We start from the raw sequence: 26,138 nt of genomic DNA, 5'->3' as shown, positions 1-26,138 counted from the left end.
CACTCTCCAGGAGGTAGGTGTATGTGTGTCAAAGTCAACAATCAAGAGAAGACTTCACCAGAGTGAATACAGAGGGTTCACCACAAGATGTAAACCATTGGTGAGCCTCAAAAACAGGAAGGCCAGATTAGAGTTTGCCAAACAACATCTAAAAAAGCCTTTACAGTTCTGGAACAACATCCTATGGACAGATGAGACAAAGATCAACTTGTACCAGAGTGATGGGAAGAGAAGAGTATGGAGAAGGAAAAGAACTGCTCATGATCCAAAGCATACCACCTCATCAGTGAAGCATGGTGGTGGTAGTGTCATGGGCATGTATGGCTGCCAATGGAACTGGTTCTCTTGTATTTATTGATGATGTGACTGCTGACAAAAGCAGCAGGATGAATTCTGAAGTGTTTCGGGCAATATTATCTGCTCATATTCAGCCAAATGCTTCAGAACTCATTGGACGACGCTTCACAGTACAGATGGATAATGACCCGAAGCATACTGCGAAAGCAACCAAAGAGTTTTTTAAGGGAAAGAAGTGGAATGTTATGCAATGGCCAAGTCAATCACCTGACCTGAATCCGATTGAGCATGCATTTCACTTGCTGAAGACAATACTGAAGGGAAAACGCCCCAAGAACAAGCAGGAACTGAAGACAGTTGCAGTAGAGGCCTGGCAGAGCATCACCAGGGATGAAACCCAGCGTCTGGTGATGTCTATGCGTTCCAGACTTCAGGCTGTAATTGACTGCAAAGGATTTGCAACCAAGTATTAAAAAGTGAAAGTTTGATTTATGATTGTTAATCTGTCCCATTACTTTTGGTCCCTTAAAAAGTGGGAGGCACATATACAAACTGTTGTAATTCCTACACCGTGAACCTGATGTGGATGTAAATACCCTCAAATTAAAGCTGAAAGTCTGCAGTTAAAGCACATCTTGTTCGTTTCATTTCAAATCCATTGTGGTGCTGTATAGAGCCAAAAAGATTAGAATTGTGTCAATGTCCCAATATTTATGGACCTGACTGTATGTGTGTTTATATACAGTGCATTCAGAAAGTATTCACACCCCTTTATTTTTTCACATTAATCTTACACTCCATAACACATACTGTAATGACAAAGCAAAAAAATAAATTTAAATATCACATTCACACTGAATACTATGACATTTGAAACGTAGATCAGGTGCATCTCATTTCTCTGGATCATCTTTGAGATGCTTCTACACTTTGATTGGAGTCCACCTGTGGCAAAGTCAATTGAATGAACATGATTTGGAAAGGCAAACTGGTTTATAAAAGGTATTATAGCTGAAAATGCATATCAGAGCAAAAACCAAGCCATGAGTTCAAAGGAACTGCCTGCAGAGCTCAGAGACAGGATTGTGTTGAGGCACAGATCTGGGGAAGACTACAAAACATTTTCAGCTGCATCGAAGGTTCCCAAGAGCACAGTGGCTCTGGATGAGCTCCAGAGATCATGTGTGGAGATGAGAGAAACTTGCAGAAGGACAACCATCACTGGAACACTCAACCGATCTGTGCTTTATAGCAGAGTGGCCAGACAGAAGCTTCTCCTCGGTGCAAGACACATGAAAGCCCACTTGTACTTTGCAAAAAAGCACCTAAAGGACTCGCAGACTGTGAGAAACAAGATTCTCTGTTCTGATGAAACGAAGATTGAACTGTTTGGCCTCAATTCCAAGCGTGAAGGAATGAACTTCTAATGTTCTTGAAGCTCTAGACCTCTGTCGAAATTCTCGAGCACAGCTCAGCTTCCAGATTTACTCTAATATCATGTCTGCACTTGTAGATCTCTTCAGTATAAGCCAAACCCTTGTGAGATCTCTAACCTTTGACTAGTGCACTCGAAAGGACCTGTGGGCTGATTACAGTCATATTCACCAATCAGAGACATTTCTCACCCAGAAATAACTAAACTACAGCTGCAATCAGTTATGCAAATGAGCACACACTGCCTCATTATGGCTCTAGTAATGATTGTGTTGCACGTAAGAGCCTCTCGTGGTGGTGACATGATTAAAAGTGCGAATGACTCATGAGTCAACTGGAGCAACAAAGTCTAAAACAAAAGGCGTGATCACTGTTTTTGTGTCCTGTTTGGCAGGGATGAATTGTGTACTTCACAATGGCTCCGTTTTATTTTTCAGCTTCTGTTTTTAGCTGTTGAAGTGTGCCGCACTTGCGTCAGAGTGTACATTTGGAACACACACACACACACACACACACACACACACACACACACACACACACACACACACACACACACACACAAAGTCATTACCCTTACTGAAATAAATGATAGAAAGTTTATACATGTCATTTAATGAAGTCAATTGGATTAGGTAAAAAAATGTATTTACTATACCAGGGGTCAGCAAACTTTTTGAAATGGAGTGCCGATCAACTATTTAGCCCTTTTCAGTGAATCACAGCTGCAGAATCCTAAAATGTTATTTCCAGGTTGAATTTAGATTTTAAATAGACTCCAATATTTGAACACCACCATGTGGGTTTATGTTTTCTCTTTTAATATTTAATGTAATTATGAGTGTGACCGTGGTTTATGGAGGGTGTACCTGTATGCTGGGTTGGAAATCTCAAGAATTAATAGTGGTGTTTTCCTTATTACATGACGTGTTGTTCTGTAAGCAAAAAGAAACAAATGAAACTCTGAATGCAGACTGTCATTGTAACGGGGTTAAGATGGGCAAGGAGGTGGCGAGAACCGGCTTGTCAATATAAATAATAATTCAATGAAAACTTAAACCAAAACACACAAACATAAACACACATGATGGACATGCCCGTATTTCTCTCTCTCTCGATCCGTCATCACCGGCTGCCTTTATCCCTCGCACGCCCCATCAGGACGATTGCGCCCCCCTCCACTCACTCCTCCACACTCTTCAGCGGACGACAGCCGCTCCTCGCCGGGCAAACCGGAGTCAAACCTCCAACCCCCAGTGGACAGAACGCCCCTCCACTTTTCTGCCGGCATGTGTGGACACTCCTCCGCCCCTGGCAGCGGCCCTACCGCTCCAGGCGGTCGGGGAGTTGCTTTCCTCCTCCCCTCGTGGACGACGGTCTTCCATAGACCCCTCCATGTCTCTGGGGACGGCAGGGCACTCCTCCGCCCCCGGCAGCGGCTCCCTCACTCCAGGCGGTCGGGGAATCCAGTCCCCACTTGCCCCGCGGACGGCGGCCATTCCCCGCATCCGGGCGGTCGGGCTACTCCGTCACCCGGCAGATGGCAACGGCGCTCCCCTGGGTGGACGGCAGTGTCGAGGACTCTGCGACGGGCATCCCTCCACCTTCTCGGGTTTTGGCACCAATGTAATGGGGTTAAGATGGGCAAGGGGGAGGCGAGAACCGGCTTGTCAATATAAATAATAATTTAATGAAAACTTAAACCAAAACACACAAACATAAACACACATGACGGACATGCCCGTAATTCTCTCTCTCTCGAACCGTCGTCACCGGCCTCCTTTATCCCTCACACACCCCATCAGGCCGATTGGGGACCGGGCGTGCGACATTCTAGCCCAACCCCGCCCCCCTCCGCTTCACAGTCATCTAAGCAATTAACAGAAAGTGAAGCTGTGGCAGAGCTGAGGGCGGGGCCGGGTCGTGATTCTGCACACCCGGTCCCTTATCAGGCTAATCAAGCCTCTGAGAGGGATAAAGGTCGACTGCAGAGGATTGTGCGGGAGAGAGAGATAGTTTACGGACATGTCCGTCATGCGTGTTTGTGTCACAAGTTTTATATTAAAAATATAATTTATTATTGTCAAGCCGGTTCTCGCGGCCTCCTTTCCATTGACTGCTTTACAGAAGCGCTGCCTGCTCGTGATGCGTGAATGGCTTGCACACGCTGCACAAGTCTGTTGGGTATACTGCAGTCTCGTCACATTTTTACTTTTTGTTTCGCCTCCCATTCAGCTTATAAAAACACACTGTGTGACCATGAGGAAGGATTACATCAAGATGTAGACTAGAATGCAGGTGCTGAATTTCATATGAATAAAATAGTCTACTCCTCTCTCGCCATTGCTGGCGTGCCAGTGATTACTCCTCCGCGTGCCAATGCTGGCACACTGTAACGATGACAATGGCAAACACAAGGGCTTAAATACAGACATTGGATTAAACAATAACAAGAAAACCAATAAACAGACAGAAATATAAACAAGATAACAAGACTAATAACCTTAAACCAATGACAAACTAGAACTGATCAGACAATAAACCTATGAAAACAAGACGCATGAAATGACATTACAAGGGAACCACATGACATGAAACAGGATCATGTCATGAACAGGACAAGAAATGTTAAAGATATATATCATTTTAGATTGGACTCAGAACATCTCTTGTATGCAAATTTTCAGTTTTTCCTAGAACGTTCTGCAGTTATAGCTTGTATTGTACATTAAATGACAGTATCATCAAGTCCTGGAACATCTTGTACAGTTTGATTTGATAAAGAAACAGTTCACAAAAGGCCGCTGCTCAATATGGTTAAATTAGTCCAGTGGTCCGTGGCTCAGGATTGTTGTCAACAGGCAAGCGTGAGGTACAGATATTTCTAGCTACTTTTATGGAAATACGTGATACCGTTTGCAGATTTGTTGGATAATTGGATGTTGTGCTCATGCATGTTTATCTGCATCTGTGCTCACAGCAACATGTTGATTCATGTTTGCTTCTCATGCAGAGATATTATTAATTGTAATACTGACAGTCATGATTCCTTGTCGTATGATTATACCGATAGAATCTCAAACAGAGATGATGATTACTTTAAATTGAATGATTAGAGCTGCCCGCGGATTCAAGTTTAATTCATTTGATGTGCTTGCGATTAATGTGACATTTCCAGATACTGGTCAGATCTGTTCCTTTAATTGAATGTTTTTAACATGTACTGCCACTGATTCCATTTTTATGTTCTAAGAAATACGTGGGCTTTTAATTCATTGAAATGGCTTCTGTTTGACCTTCAAATACATATTTCGATATTACAATATTCATCTGTGCTAACTTAATGGAGTTTCCCAAGGATTACTGCAGGATTTATAGAACATGAGAGCATTTGCTTAGTTTTGTTCGGCACAACATTCCTAACCCAGCAGAAATGAATTAAAGGAGACTGGGACTTTTTGTCACACGGGGAAGTCACAATGGCTATTTCATCAACTGTAAGGCTTTGAGTCTAAAGTCCAATTACACAACTGTGTGTTTGGTATGTTGGTTTCAAACATCAAGGTATTCATTTTTATATGATATATATATATAAAATAGCTTTTGGATAGACAAGTTAACACAATGAAACAACACTAGCATACATTCAGGCACTATTATTTTGTTTCATTGAACTGTTGAACTCTTTTGACTGTTTTTTTTATAAATGTCAGTTTGGGGCAAGTTGTCACTCGTGCTCTGATTTTTTTGGTATATAAATAAAAGTTTCTGTTGGTTTGATATTTGTGTATGTTACTGTAACGGGATCAATGGAAAGGAGGAGGCGAGAACCGGCTTGACGATATAAATAATAGTTTTAATGCGGGACAACTTAAAAGACAACATAAACACACACATGACAGACATGTCCGCTAACGATCTCTCTGTCTCTCTCTCTCTCTCTCTCTCTCCCCCCCCGCACGACCCTCTGCAGTCGCCCTTTATACCTCAGAGGTTTGATTAGCCTAATACGGGACCGGGTGTTTATGATCACGACCCGGCTCCGCCCTCCGCCCTGCCACATTCCTCCCTCGTTCTCTCAGGCAGGGGAGCCCCCGGCCTGACGTACCCCCCCCCTTCTTTGCCCCCTTCTGCGCTGTCTGCCCATCCCCATCTACCTGGACGAGGGAGGGGACAAGGGGGGGCAAACAGAAATAATTAAAATGGAGGGTACTTCCTGTAACAGTGTAGTACCCCCCAAAAACTTTAAAAAGTAAAAGAGGGAAAAGGCCAACGCAGCGCGACAGTGAGAGAGAGAGAGAGAGAGAGAGAGAGAGATAAAAAAAAAACTCTTACTCGCCAGTTCTCCGATACGCCGCAGCTTGTTCCTCGGCCACTCCTCCACCCTCTATCGGACGACAGCCGCGCCTCTCCGGGCGGATCTGAGGCAGTCCTCCAGCCCCTGGCGGAGCAGAAGGGGTCTCCCTCGCCCCTGGCAGCGGTTCTCCAGCTCCAGGCGGTCGCCAGTGAGCCCCTCCCCGCTCGCGGTCGGCGGTCTTAAACCCTGCTGCGTTTCAGCGGCCGGTAGGCGACTCCTGCGCCCCTGGCAGCGGCCCTGACCACTCCAGGTGGTCGGCTAGGAGCCCCTTCTCCCCTCGCAGTCGCAGTCATCTTCTTTCAGGCGGCTGGGCTCCTCGTCCCCCGGCAGATGGCCGCGGCTGCTCTGTTGGGGTGGACGGTAGTGGCGAGAACTCTACTACGGCGTATCCCTCCTCCTTCCCGGGCTTCGGCACCAGTGTAACGGGATCAATGGAAAGGAGGCGGCGAGAACCGGCTTGACGATATAAATAATAGTTTTAATGATCAACTTAAAAGACAATGTAAACCCACACATAACGGACATGTCCGTAAACGATCTCTCTCTCCCACACGACCCACTATACCTCAGAGGCTTGATTAGCCTAATACGGGACCGGGTGTGTATGATCACGACCCGGCTCCGCCCTCCGCCCTGCCACAGTTACCTTTTGTATTTATTTTACACTTACAATTTAGCGTAAAAGGTGTTTAATAGTGTATAGTACATTTAAATACACCTATGTTGTGGAAGATGTATTTTATTTATTATTATTTTTTTTTTTACTTTAAGCAATATTTCATATTTCAAAGAAAGGTATCCTTCTCATATTAGTGTCAATTAACTGCCCGCTATCGGCCCATGTTGTAAGACAAATCCCAGTGTGTGTTCACTATGTACTTTAACTGTAGTTGACATGAAATATCAACTATAGTGAAATTAAATTAGCTTTTTTACCATTAGGGCTAGGTATTGATACATATTTCATATGAGTGTATTTCTGTTACATGCTTATTGTTTAATTTCACAATTTGTGCTATTTTTAAGGATTTGCATGTGTGATTAGAATAGATTTTTTTATTTCTTTGTTTGTTCGTTTTTTGTCAACTGACTGCAAAGTACAGAAAGGGTATTAAAAGAGACTTTATTGACTCAACTGCTAATCATTTTTCTCCACTATACTAATCAATCACTGGTTCTAATCATAATTGATTTAATTGTTTTGTAAAGGGCCACACAGAGTAAAAGATCGTCTTGGGATGTAAGAATCGATATCGAGATCATTCAAACGAATATTGTGATGCATTGGAAAATCATTATTTTTACCCAGTCCTGATTACCATGTATATTTAATCTAAGTTATCTTGTTAATTGTGCTAAAAAAAAAAAAAAAAAGGAGTAAATTATGGGCAATTCATGTTAAAATGCATTCTGACGTGAAACTTCTCTTTTTCATTATAGTCCCACCCACACCGATAGCCCCGCCCCAACTGCTGCGCTCTGGCCCCACCTACCTGATCATCCAGCTCAACACTAACTCTATAGTGGGTGACGGGCCGGTGATCCGCAGAGAGATCGTGTACAGGGCCAGTCATTCGCCCTGGTCTGAAACTCATGGAGTCAGCTCACTAACATATAAAGTCTGGCACCTGGAACCGGACACAGAGTATCGCATCAGTGTTCTCCTCACCCGACCCGGAGAGGGGGGAACCGGCCCGCCTGGACCCCCACTGGTCAGCAGAACCAAGTGTGCAGGTGAGTGGAGAATGAGGGAGCACATTTTTTTATATAACATTTATGATAAAACTTATATAAAACTTTTTTGAAAACTTCAAAAGTTTTGAATTCTTGACTGAAATGTTATATATATATAGACACACACACTGATCAGCCACAACATTAAAAATCACTGACAGATGAAGTGAATAACATTTATTGTCTCATTACAATGGCACCTGTCAAGGGGTGGGATATATTAGGCATCAAGTGAACAGTCAGTTCTTGAATTTCATGTGTTGGAAGCAGGAAAAGTGGACAAGCGGAAGGATCTGAGCGACTTTGACTGGAGACTTTGTGATGGCTAGACAACTGGGTCAGAGCATCTCCAAAATGGCAGGTCTTGTGGGGTTTTCCCAGTATGCAGTGGTTAGTACCTACCAAAAGTGGTCCAAGGATGGACAACTGGTGAACCAGTCTCATTGATGTGCCTTGGGAGCGAAGGCTAGCCCGTCTGGTCCGATCCCACAGAAGAGCTACTGTAGCACACATTTCTGAAAAACGTAATGCTGGCCATGACAGAAAGGTGTCAGAACACACAGTAAATTGCAGCTTGCTGCATATGGGGCTGCATAGCCGCAGAACAGTTGGAGTGCCCATTCTGACCTCTGATCATGTGGCCGGTTGGGTGCGTGTGCTTCATTTATCTGGGGAAGAGATTGCAGCAGGATGCACTATGGGAAGAATGCAGGCCGGTGGAGGAAGTATGATGCACTGGGCAAAGTTCTGCTGGGAAACCTTGTGTCCAGGCATTCATGTGGACTTTGACACGTACCACCTACCTAATGATTGTTGCAGACCACATACACCCCTTCATATCAACGGTATTCCCTGATGGCAGTGGCCTCGTTCAGCTGGATAATGCACCCTGCCACAATGCAAAAAATTGTTCAGGAACGGTTTGAGGAACATGACAAAGAGTTCAATGTGTTGACTTGATCACCAAATTCCCCAGATATCAATCCAATTGAGAATCTATGGGAAGTGCTGGACCAAAAAGTCTGATTCATGGAGGCCCCACCTCGCAACTTACAGGACTTGAAGGATCTGCTGCTAATGTCTTGTGCCAGATTACACATGAAACCTTCAGAGGTCTTGTTGAGTCCATGCCTCGATGGGTCAGAGCTGTTTTGGCGACACGAGGGAGACCTACACGATATTAGGCAGGTGGTTTTAATGTTGTGGCTGATTTATGTATATATATATATATATATACTGGTACCATAGGTAATTACAGCAGTGCTGATTTAGGGCCATATAGTATAATTGCAAATGTGATATTGCTTATATACAACAGTTCAATGAACAAGTAAATAAAAAAGACAGAAAAAAAAAAACTAAGGACTGTTATAAAAAATACACTTGTGCATGGAATTACTTTCTCATGCCATGGAGCAGGATCTGCTTTTGCAGTTCAAACAATGCACTTACCTCCGCCGTTCGAAAAAGTAATGCTAGAACTACCGACAAGGGCTTTGGCTGTTTTCTAACAAGTTATGGCATTAATGAGGCTGTGTGTGTGTGTGTGTGTGTGTGTGTGTGTGTGTGTGTGTGTGTGTGTGTGTGTGTGTGTGTGTGTGTGTGTGTGTGTGTGAGAGAGAGCGAGAGAGAGGGGAGAGAGGGGAGAGAGGAAAGCGAGAACATGTGTGGTTACCAGTGTGTGCTGTGATTCATATATAATTCAATAAACAAAGAAGCTAATATAAATGACATTTCAAACACAATGTAGATTGATAATTGTTTAATTCATATTATTTATATATTGTTTATCCATCATGTCCAACCACCAACGGTTTCCTCCTGATCTGCTAAGACTGCGCTCAGTGTTTTCTATTGTCAAGTGATAGTCTCCAATACGATTTCAGCAAGCTTTCTGCTTTTTAAACATTTGCTTTAAACCAGAACATGCGTTTTGCAAACAAACCTGTGCCCACTGATCTCTCTTGCTTCCAAGCCTGCATTGGAAAATGTTTGAATGGTAGTGGCCCTGATGCTGTGGTTCGAGAATGAAGACCGTGTCTTGGCTTCTTGAGACATTCTCTGCAGATTTGGGATAGCTGATTTACTCCAGAGGAACAGCGGTGTACCAGATATTAGCGTTGGCCGTTTTTGTCATCTTTCAGAGCAAACAAGTCCGGTTTAAGTTGTCTAATACCCTCCTTCCCCCTTTGTCCAAAGTGTAACTGTATGTCATACCAAATTTTATTTTGTAATCCTTTTGGGTTACCAGGGTCAAGTGAAGTTGAATTCTTCAGCATTTGCTGGTCTGTGGGTGAAATTGGAGGGTAGTGTGTTGATTTATCCTTACCGGCCTGTCGGATCTGTTTTACAATGCCTTTAAAAACATTGTTGGCGGGCGTGAATTTGGAGTCTTGCATTAAAATCCATCCACGGCTAAGAGGAGGCTCATTGATGTGCCGATTCAATTTACTCCGCAGACTGAGGTAACTGCTAATACCGTACATTTCTCCCTTACTCGTACAAATGGACACATAAAAATCTCGCAACATCGTTTTAGTCATCTGATGAGCTTTCGTACTTCAGATCAAATGATATATTCTTTAAAAATTGGAGTGGTGTTGTAGTGGTCTAAAGCACATAACTGGTAATCTTGTAATCAGAAGGTCGCTGGTTCGATGCCCATAGTCACCACGATTGTGTCCTTGAGCAAGGCACTTAACTCCAGGTTGTTCCGGGGGGATTGTCCCTGTAATAAGTGCACTGTAAGTCGCACTTATAAAAGCATCTAAAGCCAAATGCATAAATGTAAATGTAAACCTTTCGGTCAAGTGAACGCCCCTATATGGTCTGCTGTATTGTAAAAGAATGGCTGTAAATTCTTAATATGTGTATTTTCTAAAGGTTATGTCAATTTTTCTGAGTACGGCACACTATCATTTAGATCACCCTAAAGCTATCACACATGAATTAAATGCCACAAAAACACGATTGTGATTTCATGGGCTCTTTAAGTTTGGTTAGCGTCTACCATGGCCAGTGGATCAATTTACATTACTGCTCCTTTTGTTCAGGATTAATAAAGTGGTTCATTAATGACTAGAGTTAAAAGGAGTGACTTTATAGTGAGCCATTTTACCTGACATGTTATAAATGCTAAATAACATTAATTAAACATTAATAACCTGAAAATGCACCTAATGTAAAATTGACACACATGAACCTTTTTATTAAGCAGTTGCCAACATTAGAAACCTGTAGATAAAGATCAGTGTAGTTTAATGTGCGGTAAATGAGCATAAAGATCTGAAAAGTGTTTTTGAAGAGTTAAGAAGGTCTAGTTCAAATCTTTCCTTGGACATAAGCGTGACAAGAAAAAGTGACAACACAAGTGACTCCAGACATTACAGTCATGAATATAAACACAAATGACATAATCCCTTCTTTTAATCTCACTACAGTAGTTTTTTTTTTTTTTTGCTGCACATAAATCATGAATTAGGACATTTCATGTTTTTGATAAATGTAAGGCTTAATAAGTGTATTTATTAAGCATTTATAACATGTTAACAAGATAAAGTATTGATTGAAATTCACCCTTTTTATTTATTCAGTTATTCTGCTTCTGACTATCTATAGTGGATTATAATGCATTTGTAAATTATATATTAGTCATTAATGAAACCCTTTATAAACCATTTACAAAAGGGAGCATTCATGTAAAGTGTTACCCAAGTTCACTTCATGCAAAGTGCATTTAGTTGAGTTAGGTGACACAGACAGATTCAAGTACAGTTTTGTGTGTGTGTATTAGTATTTAATCTCATTTTCGTTGTGTTCTGTGATTGTTGGCCTTCAGAGGAGTGATTGTTGTAAACTTAACGCAGCTGTACTATATGTGTGTAATGTATCACTGACAGAGGCACACCTAGACTATTCATCTTGGTAACCAGGAGAATAAACTTTACACGACATGCTGCTAATATAGCAGACTTCTTTATTGCTGCTTCTGACGTTGGTGATTTTTTTTTTGGTGCAGAAATGGAGGCTGTTGTTTCTGTGATTGTGTGTGCGTGTGTGTGCGTGTGCGTGTGCAAGTGTGTGCGTGTGTGTGCAAGTGTGTGCGTGTGTGCGAGTGTGTGCATGTGTGTGCGTGTGTGAGTGTGTGTGTGTGTGTCATATTTCCTGCTGTTAGGCCGTTCCTCATCAGGCCCGTGGGTTTTTTTTGTTGCTGTGTCTCATTAATTAGTGTAATAAGGTTGATTTGTCTTTAGGACTCTGGGCGTGTGTGTGGTGGTCTGCGGGCAATCACAGCATGGTTGATTGAGCACTTACTGTATAAGACTGATCTGAGTGCAAGTACAACACGTGATGAGTGAGTGAACCACATGAAAGAATTCATTTACTTATAGAGAATGAGGAATATTTTAGGGGTTTTTGTTGTTTTTGTTGTGACATTATTTTCATGACAATTAAGCACACTTCCCCTGTGATTTTAATTTACTGTAATGTGTCTGGATGTTTTACTTTTAAGTTTTTTGGTAATTCTCATAATTCTCAGTGGTGATTCACATTAGATTCTCATTAATGAAAGAAATCTGTTGTATAATGATTTTTTAAATTAACAAATTAAAGGGAGTACAACAAATACTACCATAAAAAATAAATATATATATAGCATTGTTTTATCTGTGCTGTGGGTTTATATGCATATATAAATATGTACAATATAATATATATTGTATGTATGCGTATATATATACATATACATACTCCACCCCCCCATCACACACACTGGCCATACTGTGCCAGTCTGCTACTGTCTGTCTCTCTGTCTGGGAGGAATTAATGTGACAGGAAATTGAGTTGAGACCCCTGCATTCACACATGACATGTGTAATTAACTCATAACAGCTCTAATCACATCTGCTGAGAGAGGAGGCAGAACTGTGATGAAATTCTCTTTCATCAACTATATAAAATGCTCATTATACTGAATGATAAAATGACTGAATTACTGGTTAAATGTGCTTTATTGCGTTCTCTCTCATTGCTTTATAAGTGTGGGGTTAAAAGGCCTGAATATTATGACAGATAGTGTTACCAGAGGACACACTCACTCTGTGTCTTTTAGCTTCCCTTTGACAAAATACACTTGCATTCAGAAGTTCGCGTTCATTATTGATTATTACTATTTCGCATATTTTAGATTTCTACAAAAGTAATCAAAACCACTAAATGACAAATGGACGCATTGAAATTACTAGGCGGTCTCTAAAAGAAATATATCTCTTTTTTTTTTTTATGTGGCACCAAAACGCCGTCGTAGAGAAAAGAAGTGTGTCGGGATTACAAAGTAATGTTTTGTCAATGAAATAAGGCATTTGTGATTAAAACAAAATTCATTTAAAAAGTCATTAATTGTAGGCTTAACCATAAGCCTGCTTTGTTCACGAGGACTACTTTTTCAGATAAAAATATAAGTACATATAAATAAGCAATTTGAGAGAGATTATGTGGGAGTGAGGGGAGTTGGAATGGAGAACGTGTGGGGACATGTCAGCGTTTCATTCTCCTCGTAGTTTGCTTATTTGTGATGTCATTTTTGCACATATTTCGTCGTTAATTTCTTGATTAGATTTCTGTTTGTTCATTGGTGGATAATATATTTTACAGAATGTCACTTCATGTCTTTCAAGTTAAATCTTCTCGCAATAGATAACATTTGATTTTTACCCAATAATCTTGGGGTTATCTCAATGCAAATCGCTGCTTATTATCCAAGTTTATGCATATCACATCTTTCCTCCTAACCATGCAGACTTAGTGGTCATTTCTTAATTGATTTATTCTTTAGAAATTCATAAAATAAAAAAGGATAATATTTAATATTGTGGGGTGGAGAAATATGAAATGACACTTGATAAATAAGGTTATGTTTGTTTTTTTGCATATAGTACCAGACTGACTTTCTTTTTTTTCAATTACATTTTTTTACTGGTTCATAGACACCAGACTGACTTTCTTGCATTTTCTTAAAACCAACATTTTGAATATTATCCTTGCTAAATGTCCCTACCAACTTTCACACCAAACCGATGCCCTTGCATCTACATAGAAACACATGTTAGACCATCAGAATTCCCCCAAATGTTGTCCCATCTATCCTAACAGAGTTGTTGAGCAATATAATATTGAACAATGTTCACATTTGCGAGTTCCCTGCATGCATTGCTGTTGCCATTGTTAGTCAGTTGTTGTGTGGTGATGAGAAGAGCTCAACTTTTAAATAAATGAATGAGGTTTGTTGACTGTCACTGTTATTGAGTTTTGTGTGTGAAGGGTTGAGGTGTATATTAGTGATGGGAAATTCATTTCTGCAAACCAATTCTTTCAGATGGGTCGTTCCTAAACGATTCAGTGGTTCTTTTACTGATGTCACTAGTGCATAATAATGGTGTCATGATATTCAATGTGAAACATAGTCATTGTATGTGAATGCATATTGCTGATTATTATTACCTTTTATTGAATTCAGTTACAATAATAAGGGTGTTTATTATCATCAGAGTTTCATTCTGTGATCCTGCATGTCAAATACGACTGACAAAATTTCATTACATCTTAAATACATTTCCTATATTAAAGTTTTGCACCTAAAGTACCCAATACAAACCCAGATGTGTTCTTTGTGTCTCAACTCACCTGACACCATGATTCAGCTTAAAAATGTATAACAATAGCCACAATCAACATTTGCTGGTCCAGGATGGTTAAATGAGATATCTGCTTCTGTGAGAGTCCAGATGTCAGCTTCTCCTCAACACAAGAGATATGAAAGTGACACATATAGTCTGATTATTGTTTAAGAAATCAATAAAGCATCTCATATATGCGCACTGTTCCGGCAATGAACAACAACCAAAGAAATAGAGCACAAGAGGAGAGAATAGCATTAAACTCTCCTGTTGCCATGTGTGTGAGATTGAATGAATTTCAGGATCAGAATTGATTTTGAGAGTTGATTCAGAATCATTGGAGAAAGAATCTATGTGCCTCAGAGAACGCATCAGAAAACGACTCTATCTGTGTATTGCAGAGCCGATGCGTCCTCTGCGAGGTCTAACGGCTACAGAGATTCAGTCTCGGCAGCTGCTGCTGCAGTGGGAGCCGGTGGGCTACAATCTGACACGCTGTCACACGTACTCACTGTTGCTGTGTTACCGCTACACCACCGCGACTGGGGGCGGAGCCGGTGGAAATAACGCCACAGTGAGGGAGTGTCTGTCGGTGGAGAGGAACACTTCCCGCTTCACACTGCGGGATCTGCCCCCATTCCATGCGGTACACGTGAGGCTGGCGCTGGCCAATCCCGAGGGCAAGAAAGAGAGCCGAGAAGTGACGTTCCAGACTGAGGAAGACAGTAAGTAAATCAGTTTGACATTTTATTATCAATGTTGTGTAAGATATTTACAAAGTACACTACAAATGAATAATTACTTCTCTAAAATTGTAATCTGATTGCTTCACTGATTAGTTTTACTCACATTACTAATTACTTTACTTTTAAGCTACTTTCAGAGGTGGCGTGAACCGGCTTGACAATATAAATCATATTTTAATGAAGAAATTAAACCGGCCCCACTACCCAGCCCCGCCCTTCGCCCTGTCACATCCCTCCTTTGTTCTCTCAGCCCACGGCATTTTACTCCGCGGGAGGTCGTGCCTTATGCCCCATCTTCCGGCAGGTCATCCCCGCCTTCCTGAATCTGGGAGGGGACAGGGAAAAAATAATGAAAAATAAGGGGGTACTCCCTGTAACAGTGTAGTACCACCCCAACAAAAAACATTGTAAAATTTAAAAGAGAGAGAAAAGGCCAACGTGGAGTGGCAGTGGGAGTGAGAGAGAGAAAGAAAAAAAAAACATTTATTCGCCGGTTCTCCGATATGCCGTAGCTTTGTCCTTGGCCACTCCTCCACCCTCTAGTGGACGACAGCCACGCCTCCCCGGGCGGATCGGAGGCAGTCCTCCAGCCCTGGCGGACGGAACACCCTGCCGCATTCTTGGGGAACAGAAGGGGTCTCCCCTGCCCCTGGCAGCGGTTCTCCTGCTCCAGGCAGTCGGCAGTGAGCCCCTCCCCACTCGCGGTCGGCGGTCTCAGACCCAGCGGCTGGTAGGGGTCTCCTCTGCCCCCTCCTTTCCACTGTTTCCTTTACTCTCAGACCCCACCGCGTTTTCAGTGGCTGGTAGGGTTCTCCCCCGCCCCTGGCAGCGGCCCTTATCGCTCCAGGCGGTCATCTAGGAGCCCCTTTTCCCCTCGCGGTTGGCGACCAATTCCTCCGCTTCCAAGCGGCCGAGCTCCTCTGTCCCCCGGCAGATGGCCGCGGCTGCTCCGTTGTGGTGGATGGTAGCGGCGAGAACTCCACTACGACGTATCCCTCCATTCCCTTATCAGGCACCGGAGTAAAGGGATTAATGGAAAGGAGGCGGCGAGAACCGAAGAAATAAACCAAAAGAAACAAACACACACATATGACGGACAGCTGCCGGTAAACATTCTCTCTCTGTTGCACCATCATCCGCAGTCGTTCTTTATCCCTCTCGGAGGCTTGATTAGCCTGATAATGGAACGGGTGTGTAAAATCACGACCCGGCCCCCCCCTTCGCCCTGCCACAAAAATGTAATGTGATACACTACTTATATTACTCAAAAGTTATTTGTTTACAGTATTTCATTGCTTTGAAATATTTGTTCTGTGACATCATGCTCTATATTGTTCTGTTATTTGCAGAAAGTATACCTATATATATTTATAAATTACCTGTGTAGCGCACAATTTATTTCTTTATTTTCTTTAGATAATATGCTGTCAATGATCATGGAAATTATTAGAAAATATTTTTTATGGCCTCAGAAAATATTTGCAAACTTAAGTCACACTTAAAGGTGTATACAGTATATATTATTGCACTAGATAACAAATGAACATTTCTTTTCAAGCAAAACATTTAAAAACATTTTTTGTTTTTTGCATCGTGACATTATTTTCAGTAAACTTTTACATTTTACCCCAATTCTCATTACTGTATTGATGTTTTACTTTAACTATTCCCATTGATTTCAGTCATGATTATGACTACATTTACAGTAAAAAAGTTTCTGTTGTACATATACGTTTTATTTAAAATTAAAATCAGTGAAAATGAAAGGCAGTAAGAAGTGAGTACTAAATTTATGTATAAATAAATACTTTACAATTCAAATATTTGTTCATGTTGCAGTAATGAGAATGGGGGTAACGTGCATAATTGTCATGAAAATAGTCACAATGCAATGTTTCTTTATGGCCTTAAAAGTATGTTTAATTTACTATATGCAAAATATAATATAGAGTAAAATCAGGACATTTGCGGTACAGGTTTCGTGAGAATCTCCAACTCTTTATTAGACATTGTACTGATACATTCATAGAGTTTTTAATTAGACCAGATTGTAGTGCTGTCTACTGAAAAGCTTATTAAAAAGATGATAATTTTGTCCTCAAGGACTATTTTCTAGATCTAAAGTGCCAGATACAAGTTTTCTTTAGCACTGTAATTAACCTAAGAACAGCTCGTTCCACACACATATTTGCACTTTTGATGAAGAATTGCTTATTACACAAATTATCTGCATGTTGCCCATAAACTTTCTGAGTTTGATTAAACTTTCATTTACCCCAAGGTGTTTTTGCACGGGTCAATACCCATAACCCATCCATCTCTGTCAAAACACACATTTATCTGAGCAATTATGATATGGCGACTGCACCAGGGCTCCATTTGCCTGCAGAGCTCAAACCCCAATTATAGCAACAACACAAATATTGACTCACAGAAAACCGTGCCGCAGCATAATTAAATGGAAGTTCATACATATAAATGGAAGTTTGTGAAAAATTAATAAGCCAAGGCCACCAACAAAATAGAATAAAGGTTTTTGTTGCTTATATTTAGCATTTTTTTTTTTTCTGTGTGTCAAGCGGCGTTTGTTGCAAGAGGTGCATTCTCATGCAAATGCGTTTAGATTAAACCCTTGGAGGTCAAGAGAAAAACTTGCTGGATAAAAATGAATCCCAGCTGAAAATGAATGCTCTCCATTTATCATTTTTAGAAATTGAAAACATCTTTTCTGCTGGTTTATTTATTTATTTGTGAGCTGCCTCTTTGTTAGATGGTTGTTTTGCTCAGTGATAGTGCTTGTTTTTGTTTGATATGTTTGGTTAATGGGAAACAACATCAGAAATGCAAGTATAATTAATTATCTAATTCTGCAACTAATGTTAAATTACTGGTAGTCACAATGCTCACAGAAACAGACAGGAAGAGAGTTTTAGATCTTTCCCTCATTAAAAAGTTTTATGCACAGAAATCAATAACACTTCTGACAAATCCGTTTAAAATCAAGTTCACTCACATGAGATAACAAAAATTAAAGTTTTTATTTTACATGGAGTCTGGCTCCCATCATGGTGGACACTATGTTGAGATCGGAAGACCAGCCAAACACTACTCATTTTCCCATAAATCCCATTATTTTCCAGAGGGTCAGGGTTAGTCTTCTTAGACAGGAAGAGTCATCTGACATGTTAAGCTATCAATCACATTTAATTTTGTCGATAAATGGCATTTAAGGGCAGGTTTACCGGAGATATATTATTTCGTAATAACAGACAGATGAGGGGAATAACTATTTCTGTAATAGCGCTGCAGCCTCTGCGAGGGATTCAAGGAAAACCAATGTGTAAAGTTTCCTAAGTATAGCACACAAAACGTCAGAAGACTATTTCAAAGACATAACTAAGTAAACAAAGCAGAACATGCAGTTCTACTCATTGATATCCACTTTACTTACCACTACGTGCATCAAGCATAACTATGAATTCATTTGGAGGTTCTTCTCCGGTTATTGCAGTGTCTGCATCCTATGATCCATTATTACCCATTACCTCAAGCACCTGTGATATTAACAAAGACAGCATATTCATAAGAATTTGGTAGTGTATATGGACTGTATGTTATGAATTCGAAGAATAGAAAAAAGGACTTGCATTCTTTTGTGCTTTATTATTAATTGCGTCTTTGTTGAATGTCAGGCATATTTCTATAACAGGGATGCTCCTTTTAAACGCATAGAAAATGTGATTCTCATCAGACTCTTTTAAATTACAGAGAATGTAAGTATTATTAATCATATTCATCTACTGACACACTAATTATTGATAGTATTAAGAGTGACTGTATCGGCATGCACTTCAATTCTACCAATTGTTTTTGTTTTTGGAAAATGTATTTATTAAAATACAAAGAAATTATTTTGTACTCAAAAGTGCTTCACCTTGTGAACACAAATCTGTTTCCAGGCAGACTAATAATAAATCGGCTTGATTACATGAAAGTTTTGTGACTGTGGCGACGTTTTTGCTAAATTAATTGTTTCATGTATCGCGTATCAGAGCAGAGGTGAAATGTCCACTGGGTGGCTCTTAAAGTGAGTTAAATGTTCTCCCAAATAGATGAGGTTTTTAAGGTTAATGCTCTTTTGGGTTTAAAATCAACAAAACTAACCTCCCCACACTAAACCTAAACCTAACCAATAATGTCCTAAAACTAAATGTGAGGTGAGAAATGCAATTGCAGAAGCAATTACGACATTTTGTGGTGCTTCTATGACACGTTTGGTTAACGCGTCGACTCGCGTGCTCTTGAGGACTCGTACCTCAGACCTTTGCACGGCAAGTGCAATGCTCTTTCAGTTGAGATACTGCACAATTTGACTGCACTCAAACAAGCTTTAAAATAACTAAGTTCAGGCAGGGAACTCTGAAAGCTGTAAGATGATTGGTCCTTTGATGTGTAATTGGGTAGCCAGTCAACTTACGTATTCTCTCTTTGCCCAACATTTAAAATTGCTGGTTTTTATTTCTTCTTTTGGCTTGCAAGGTAAAGTCTGCTTTTTGCAATGGCACATAGATGTGTGTCTTTATCAAGGTATGCTGTAGCCAATCCAGGCAATGACACCAATCTTAGGTCATTAGATTAAATAAATCCACACAGCTAGTAGAAGTCACAAGCTAATAAACTCTGGGCTTTACTGGTTTAGTCTCCTGGCCAAGCAGGCCAGGGCACACATAACTAGCATACATGCACTTGGTGCACATGGCTCTTCAGAGCAGCAGCAGTACACAAGCCATGGTGGTAAATCTAATTGTTTTATCTTCTTTCCTGCAGTACCAGGTGGCATTGCGCCTGAGTCTTTAACCTTCACCCCACTGGACGATATGATCTTTCTGAAGTGGGAGGAGCCTCTGGAGCCCAATGGTCTCATTACACAGTATGAGGTAATGTGTTTTAGTACATGTGAACTCACCTAATTCAAAGGATCCCTTTTGACGAGAATCTGGATTTCATTGTTACTCATTTCACATGTAAAGAGATTAGCAAACAAAACAGCCTGATTTTATTCAAAGACTTTGTCAATATGAATCTTGTTGTCAGAGAAATCTATTTTTTTTTTAAGTGTAAATATTTGCACATAATAAGTGATAATGAACACAAGTGCATGTATTGTGGTTTTTATTTGTTTTCTGTCCTCCCTCCACATCAGCTGAGTCATTAGTGTTTGTAAACTCTCTCCTCCCTTCACATACACTCTAGTTCTCATGCTAATCATCTTCTAGTTCATTCTGCAGACTTCAATTAAACCAGAGACAAACTTTATAATTGCTTCTTTGCCTTGTGGTGTCTGTCAGATGGGGCAATTGTGTTTAAGTGCTTTACAATGGTTATACATTTCATCACCTCCGCCCACTTCAATTACCTCGGCTGTCAGAATATACACATGTAATACTCTGTTTGCGTTAGTAGGAAGCGACGTGTTGTTGTATTGTAAGTTGTTGTTGATGGACTAAGTTCTATTGATAGATTTGATAATAATGTCTCAGTGGTGGATTTGCTGTGCTAACGTTTTATTAAAATACATATTTTTAAAATGCAGCGTATAAGGTGACAGATCTTGTGGGGTGCAGAGAGACACAACTGAAATGATTCCCCATAAAATGTAATTAAATCTAAGTTTTATTGTAGTTTATTTGCACAGGCAAGGCAACAGTCAAATCTTTTTAGAAAGTAAACAGTTCAATGCATTCTGGAGTTGTTTCTTTGTGTCGGGAATGCACCTTCTTTATAGTGCCTTCAAATACACTGCCTATAGAGGCAGCCCACTAGATTTTCAAACAATGGGTAAACGTTCAGCTTTCATTTACACAGTATTATGACATCATTTCCTCTGAGCTCACTGTGTTTTTTCCATTTTTAGATCAGCTATCAGAGCATTGAGTCATCAGACCCCGGCATCAATGTTCCTGGTCCACGCCGCACTGTCTCCAAACTGAAGAACGAGACATATCACATGTTCTCTGGCCTTCACCCAGGAACCACATACCTGGTGTCCATTCGCGCCCGCACCGCCAAGGGCTTCGGCCAGACCGCCCTCACCGAAATCACCACCAACATCTCAGGTAAGGGAAAAATGTGTGGAAACAAGGAATGATTCGTCCATCGTTTACACCGCATGCTTATCCAAACGTGTCTGACTGTGGTCCTGCATGAGAGAGTGGTGGTGGTGTAGTGGTCTAAACCACATAACTGGTAAACTGGTAATCAGAAGGTCACTGGTTCAATCCCCACAGCTGCCACCATTGTGTCCTTGAGCAAGGCACTTAACTCCAGGTTCACCCGGGGGGATTGTCCCTGTAATAAGGGCTCTGTAAGTCACTTTGGATAAAAGCGTCTGCAAAATGCATAAATGTAAATGTAAATGCATGGAACATAAACAAAGATAGTTAGCAGAATGCTCACACTGTTCTTTTCCATTTAGCTCTCAAATCTCATGTACACTTGCACATATTTAAACCTGTCATGCTGCAGTCAGTCACGTTACACATGAGTGTTTGACCAATGTCGTTTGACATCATTGACAGCTGGTGTGACTCGTTTTGAGGTGCCAAGTTTGAAGATTTTCAAATAATTAAGATTTGTATTTTGGTCTGTTCCTCACACAAAGCCTTCAAAACACTTGGAAAATGGCCCACAAGTCCAAAAATGTAATCCAATATGGATTAATTTTCTAGCAGTATTACAGTATTTTTGTCATTACATTTGTCAAACTCTTGCCTCTGTATACTCTACTTTCATTATATGGAAAATAGCAGCATACATTCTACAAAACATCTGCTTTTGTGTTGCACGGAGTAAATCGTAACAGAGTTTTAGTTTAATTTAAATGTTAGTGATGCTGAAATCAATAGCATATCTTTAAAATACTATAAATAGAAGTCTTTGCTGGCTTTTTGCTGGCTATTGCTGCGTGTTAAGTATTTCATTAAAATTCCACTAGAAGCGAGATGAGCTTTGGTTTTATCACTCAAATGAATATTAGATGCCTGCAAGGGCCTTTTCATTGCTTTAGGATTTATTCAGACTTTATTTGGACTTCATTTAGACTTCATCACAGTGAGGCAAAAGCAACTCTTTTGGCGAAATTGACTCGTTGAACAGCAGAAATATTGATACCAAGGTTTACCAGGCTTAGGTGGACAAACTATGGGGAGAACAGTGTAAACTGAGGGGAGAATTGTAAACACGACTGGGAACTCTTTTGATCCACAAAATGAAATGACAGGATTGTGGTGATGTTCCTAGGCTTTGCATTCAGTGACTCAGTAGTTAGTAGTTACAGTAGTTACTCAGCAATAATTAAATAGCAGCTGATCAGTCTTGGTCTCTTTGGTTGTTCTGACCAAACATTGAGCGTTATCTCAACACTCCCTTTCAAAAAAGTTTCCATTAAAGGAAAGATTCTCCCAAAAATGATAATTCTATCATCATGTCCTTTTAAACCAGTGTGAATATTTTCATTTTTCAAAAAATAGATAAGCACTTTTTGTTCTTACTATGCAAGTCAATGGGGTCCAAAACTTTTAAGCTCCAAACAGGAGGCAGCATGAATGTAATCCATAATGTCAGGATCAAGGTAAATCATACGACTTGAATGTTTTATTTAATATCCTCTGAAGCGCTTTGGTTGAGAAACATACCAAAACGTGACTCCTTTTTCCATGTGTGTGTGTGTGTGTGTGTGTGTGTGTGTGTGTGTGTGTGTGTGTGTGTGTGTGTGTGTGTGTGTGACTGTGAGATTCAGTATGTTTTAAAATGTCTTCATTCTGTCTGTTCCCACTTTTTGTTATTCTTCTGAATTAGCGCCGGCGTTTGATTATGACGACGTCCCCTCTCCTTTGAGTGAATCAGAGAGCACCATCACTGTACTGCTGCGTCCAGCCCTGGGGAGAGGAGCGCCTGTTAGGTAACATATCCCACATACATGAACCAATGACATGTAGAGAACTTCTTTTGCAGCTTAAGTTGACAGATTCATTGTACTATAACTATGTTTCCCTGATCATCATCATTTACTCACCTGACGTTTTCTTCCATGCATCACAAAAGAAAATACATTTCAGCGTCAATTAGTATTCAAAAAATACTAATAAAAATTTTCCTAAAAATGTATGTCCACATATGTGGACAGCGGGACTAAGCTGTGAAATTTGAAGTAATATCAAGCTACAGAAAGTCAGATTTTATTCATCAAATAGTTTATTATGTGTCCAGGAGTGTTGGTTACTCATGTTTTTGTGATGTTATAAACATTACAGCTGATTTTCTATGAAGCTGAATTAATAATTCTGATTAAAAGTAATGACCAGCATCATCCAATCACTGTCAACCATGTTAAAATAAAACAATACTTTATAAATGGTGAATCTATGTACTGATGATCATTGTCCCATGTCTGTCAAACATGTTGAGTGATCCAAACATCATCTGCAATCTGAAACTGAACTTTTGATCAGATTTTAGGAGTGAATACACTTAACTGCATAGAGAACAATAGGATGCACCTTTGCTCTCTATTTAGTGAATGACTTAACCTCTAGTGTGCTGTCTGGACAGTATGAAATGCCCCATATTTTCATCATAAAAGCAACATTTTTCAGCTTTTGCATGAACACATTTATTCTCAATGTGAAAAAGCACAGTATATATATAGAAATGCATCCTAATGTTAATGAATAGATCCCTATTATACAGTTATTACAAAATAAATCAATAACACCATTTGTACTAAAATGAAGCAAATTGACCTACAGATGTGTTAATGTTGAATATTATTAAAAATCCTAATTTCAATATATGTGGACTTCATGTTTATCAGCACGCTGACATGAAAAATAAATGGATTCATTCAGTCAGTCAGCTCGCATGAGGATAAAAGTAGTCCATACAACTTGTGCAATATATTCAAAGTCTTCTGAAGCCATACAAAATCTTTTTGTGAAGAATTGACTAGAATTTCTAAGGGGTGGTCTCACTAGGCTTTGAGCAAACATATTTTTTTCAGACAGAGCAATAGACCAGGATATGAAATCACACAATAGAGATTCTAGTTTTAGTATATAACAGTTCACAAATAACAAATAAGTAATAATATTTTCAAAATGTAAACATATATTGTCAACTCCTTTTCCAGAAAAATAAAAACATGCTGGTTTGGGGGCCTGGGTAGCTCAGCGAGTATTGACGCTGACTACCACCCCTGGGGTCACAAGTTCGAATCCAGGACGTGCTGAGTGACTCCAGCCAGGTCTCGTAAGCAACCAAATTGGCCCGGTTGCTAGGGAGGGTAGATTCACATGGGGTAACCTCTTTGTGGTCGCGATTAGTGGTTCTCGCTCTCAGTAGGGCGTGTGGTGAATTGTGTGTGGATCACGGAGAGTAGCATGAGTCTCCACATGCTGTGAGTCTCCACGGTGTCATACACAGCGAGCCACGTGATAAAATGCGCGGATTGACGAATCCGCTTCTTTCAGCTCTCAGAAGCTGAAAGTGGTCCTCTGCCACCCGGATTGTGGTGAGTAACCACGCCACCACGGGACCTACGAAGTAGCGGAATTGGGCATTCCAAATTGGGAGAAAAGGGGATAAAAATAAAACACGCAGCTTTGAAATAAGTATCCCTTGAATTGAGCCAAGAGGTCAGTTTGTGACGTTTCGATCGTCTATTGGTCTATGCGTCCTCTCGTACGCAGTGTCATACAAAATGTATTCGCATAAGCTTGATTTTCCGTTCTTCAGTGTTCGTATGTGTTTAGCTGGAAATATTCCACTATACAAAACGCATTATTAGAGTTTCACAGTCCTAATAGAAATTTAAAGAAGCTCAAATCTCTGATAATCTTTTGGAAATGCCCTGTTTCAACCCCAAAACCCCAAAAAGTTCCAAAGCGCAGCATTTGTTTGTGAACAGTAACTTCATCTATAGAGAATTCATCTGATCTGTTGTCTTGGTGTAACGGCTGTTTCATAACAACTTTAAACATAGCTCAACCAATCAGAATTTCGAGCATTGTGTACAGTTGAGTGGGTCAAAGGCCTCATGTCTCTCTGTGCAGCACGTATCATGTGGTTGTGGTGGAGGAGGACAGCTCCAGACAGGTGAGGAGGAGGGAATTGGGTCACATGGAGTGTTTCCCTGCGCTGTCCTCTCATGCGGATGCGCAAGGAGGAGGTGGAGGAGCGAGTGGCGCACCTTCTCATTACTACACCGCTGAACTCCAGCCCAGCAGCTTACCTGAGGCCACTCCCTTCACCGTCGGTGACAACCACACCTACAACGGCTACTGGAACACTCCTCTGGACCCCAGCAAGAGCTACCTCATCTACTTCCAGGCATCCAGTAACTTCAGAGGGGTGAGCGATCACAACTAACCAATAAACCCCTGTCACGTTGTTTTTACTTGGGTTCCATTTGTATTTGGTGTCTTTAATCCTTTAAACTTGGCACAGGTGGGGCTAGGATATATGTCCTGGCACAATGCTATGCCCCACTCAAACACATTGTTTGTGTGATGTCTCTCACCAGCGTCTTAGCTGTGTACCGTGTGCATCTCCTTCGGAAAAGCTTCTGTACATCAATCTAAATCTTCTCCCGTGTTAATCACATTGGCCTTATGATGCTTCGTAACTGCTAACAATTTATCAATGTGTTCAGGACTTCATGCAGTCCCCTGAGGAATTTTAGTCACTATTTCCTTTCCTCTAGTGGCAGTCATAACGTAATGACAATTTAGACTTGATTGCCACTTTGACAATCCATTTACTATAAACCTCTCAGTCTGTGAACAGGCTCTACTCAAGTACATTCCCTTTCTTGCTTAGTTGTGTCTTAGTAGTGTCTTT

At 40.6% G+C, this 26,138-nt stretch overlaps 1 protein-coding gene across 3 annotated transcripts in view; it reads left to right on the top strand.

Annotated features, from left to right (window-relative positions):
• The window catches only part of LOC127650135 (receptor-type tyrosine-protein phosphatase U-like), a 298,945-nt gene that overhangs the window by 189,520 nt on the left and 83,287 nt on the right, over nt 1-26,138 (top strand). For all 3 annotated transcript variants that reach the window (XM_052135337.1, XM_052135338.1, XM_052135336.1), the window contains exons 7-12: nt 7,526-7,819; nt 14,898-15,221; nt 20,070-20,179; nt 21,157-21,358; nt 23,100-23,202; nt 25,352-25,649. In XM_052135337.1, coding sequence (XP_051991297.1) covers nt 7,526-7,819; nt 14,898-15,221; nt 20,070-20,179; nt 21,157-21,358; nt 23,100-23,202; nt 25,352-25,649 — 1,331 coding nt within the window. The remainder of the gene's footprint in view (nt 1-7,525; nt 7,820-14,897; nt 15,222-20,069; nt 20,180-21,156; nt 21,359-23,099; nt 23,203-25,351; nt 25,650-26,138) is intronic.

The sequence above is a fragment of the Xyrauchen texanus genome, chromosome 10 (assembly GCF_025860055.1).
Source record: "Xyrauchen texanus isolate HMW12.3.18 chromosome 10, RBS_HiC_50CHRs, whole genome shotgun sequence".
In the NCBI taxonomy this organism is placed as follows: Eukaryota; Metazoa; Chordata; class Actinopteri; order Cypriniformes; family Catostomidae; genus Xyrauchen; species Xyrauchen texanus.
The sequence above is the reverse complement of the archived record's forward strand: the minus strand, read 5'-3'. Positions and strand labels throughout refer to the sequence as shown.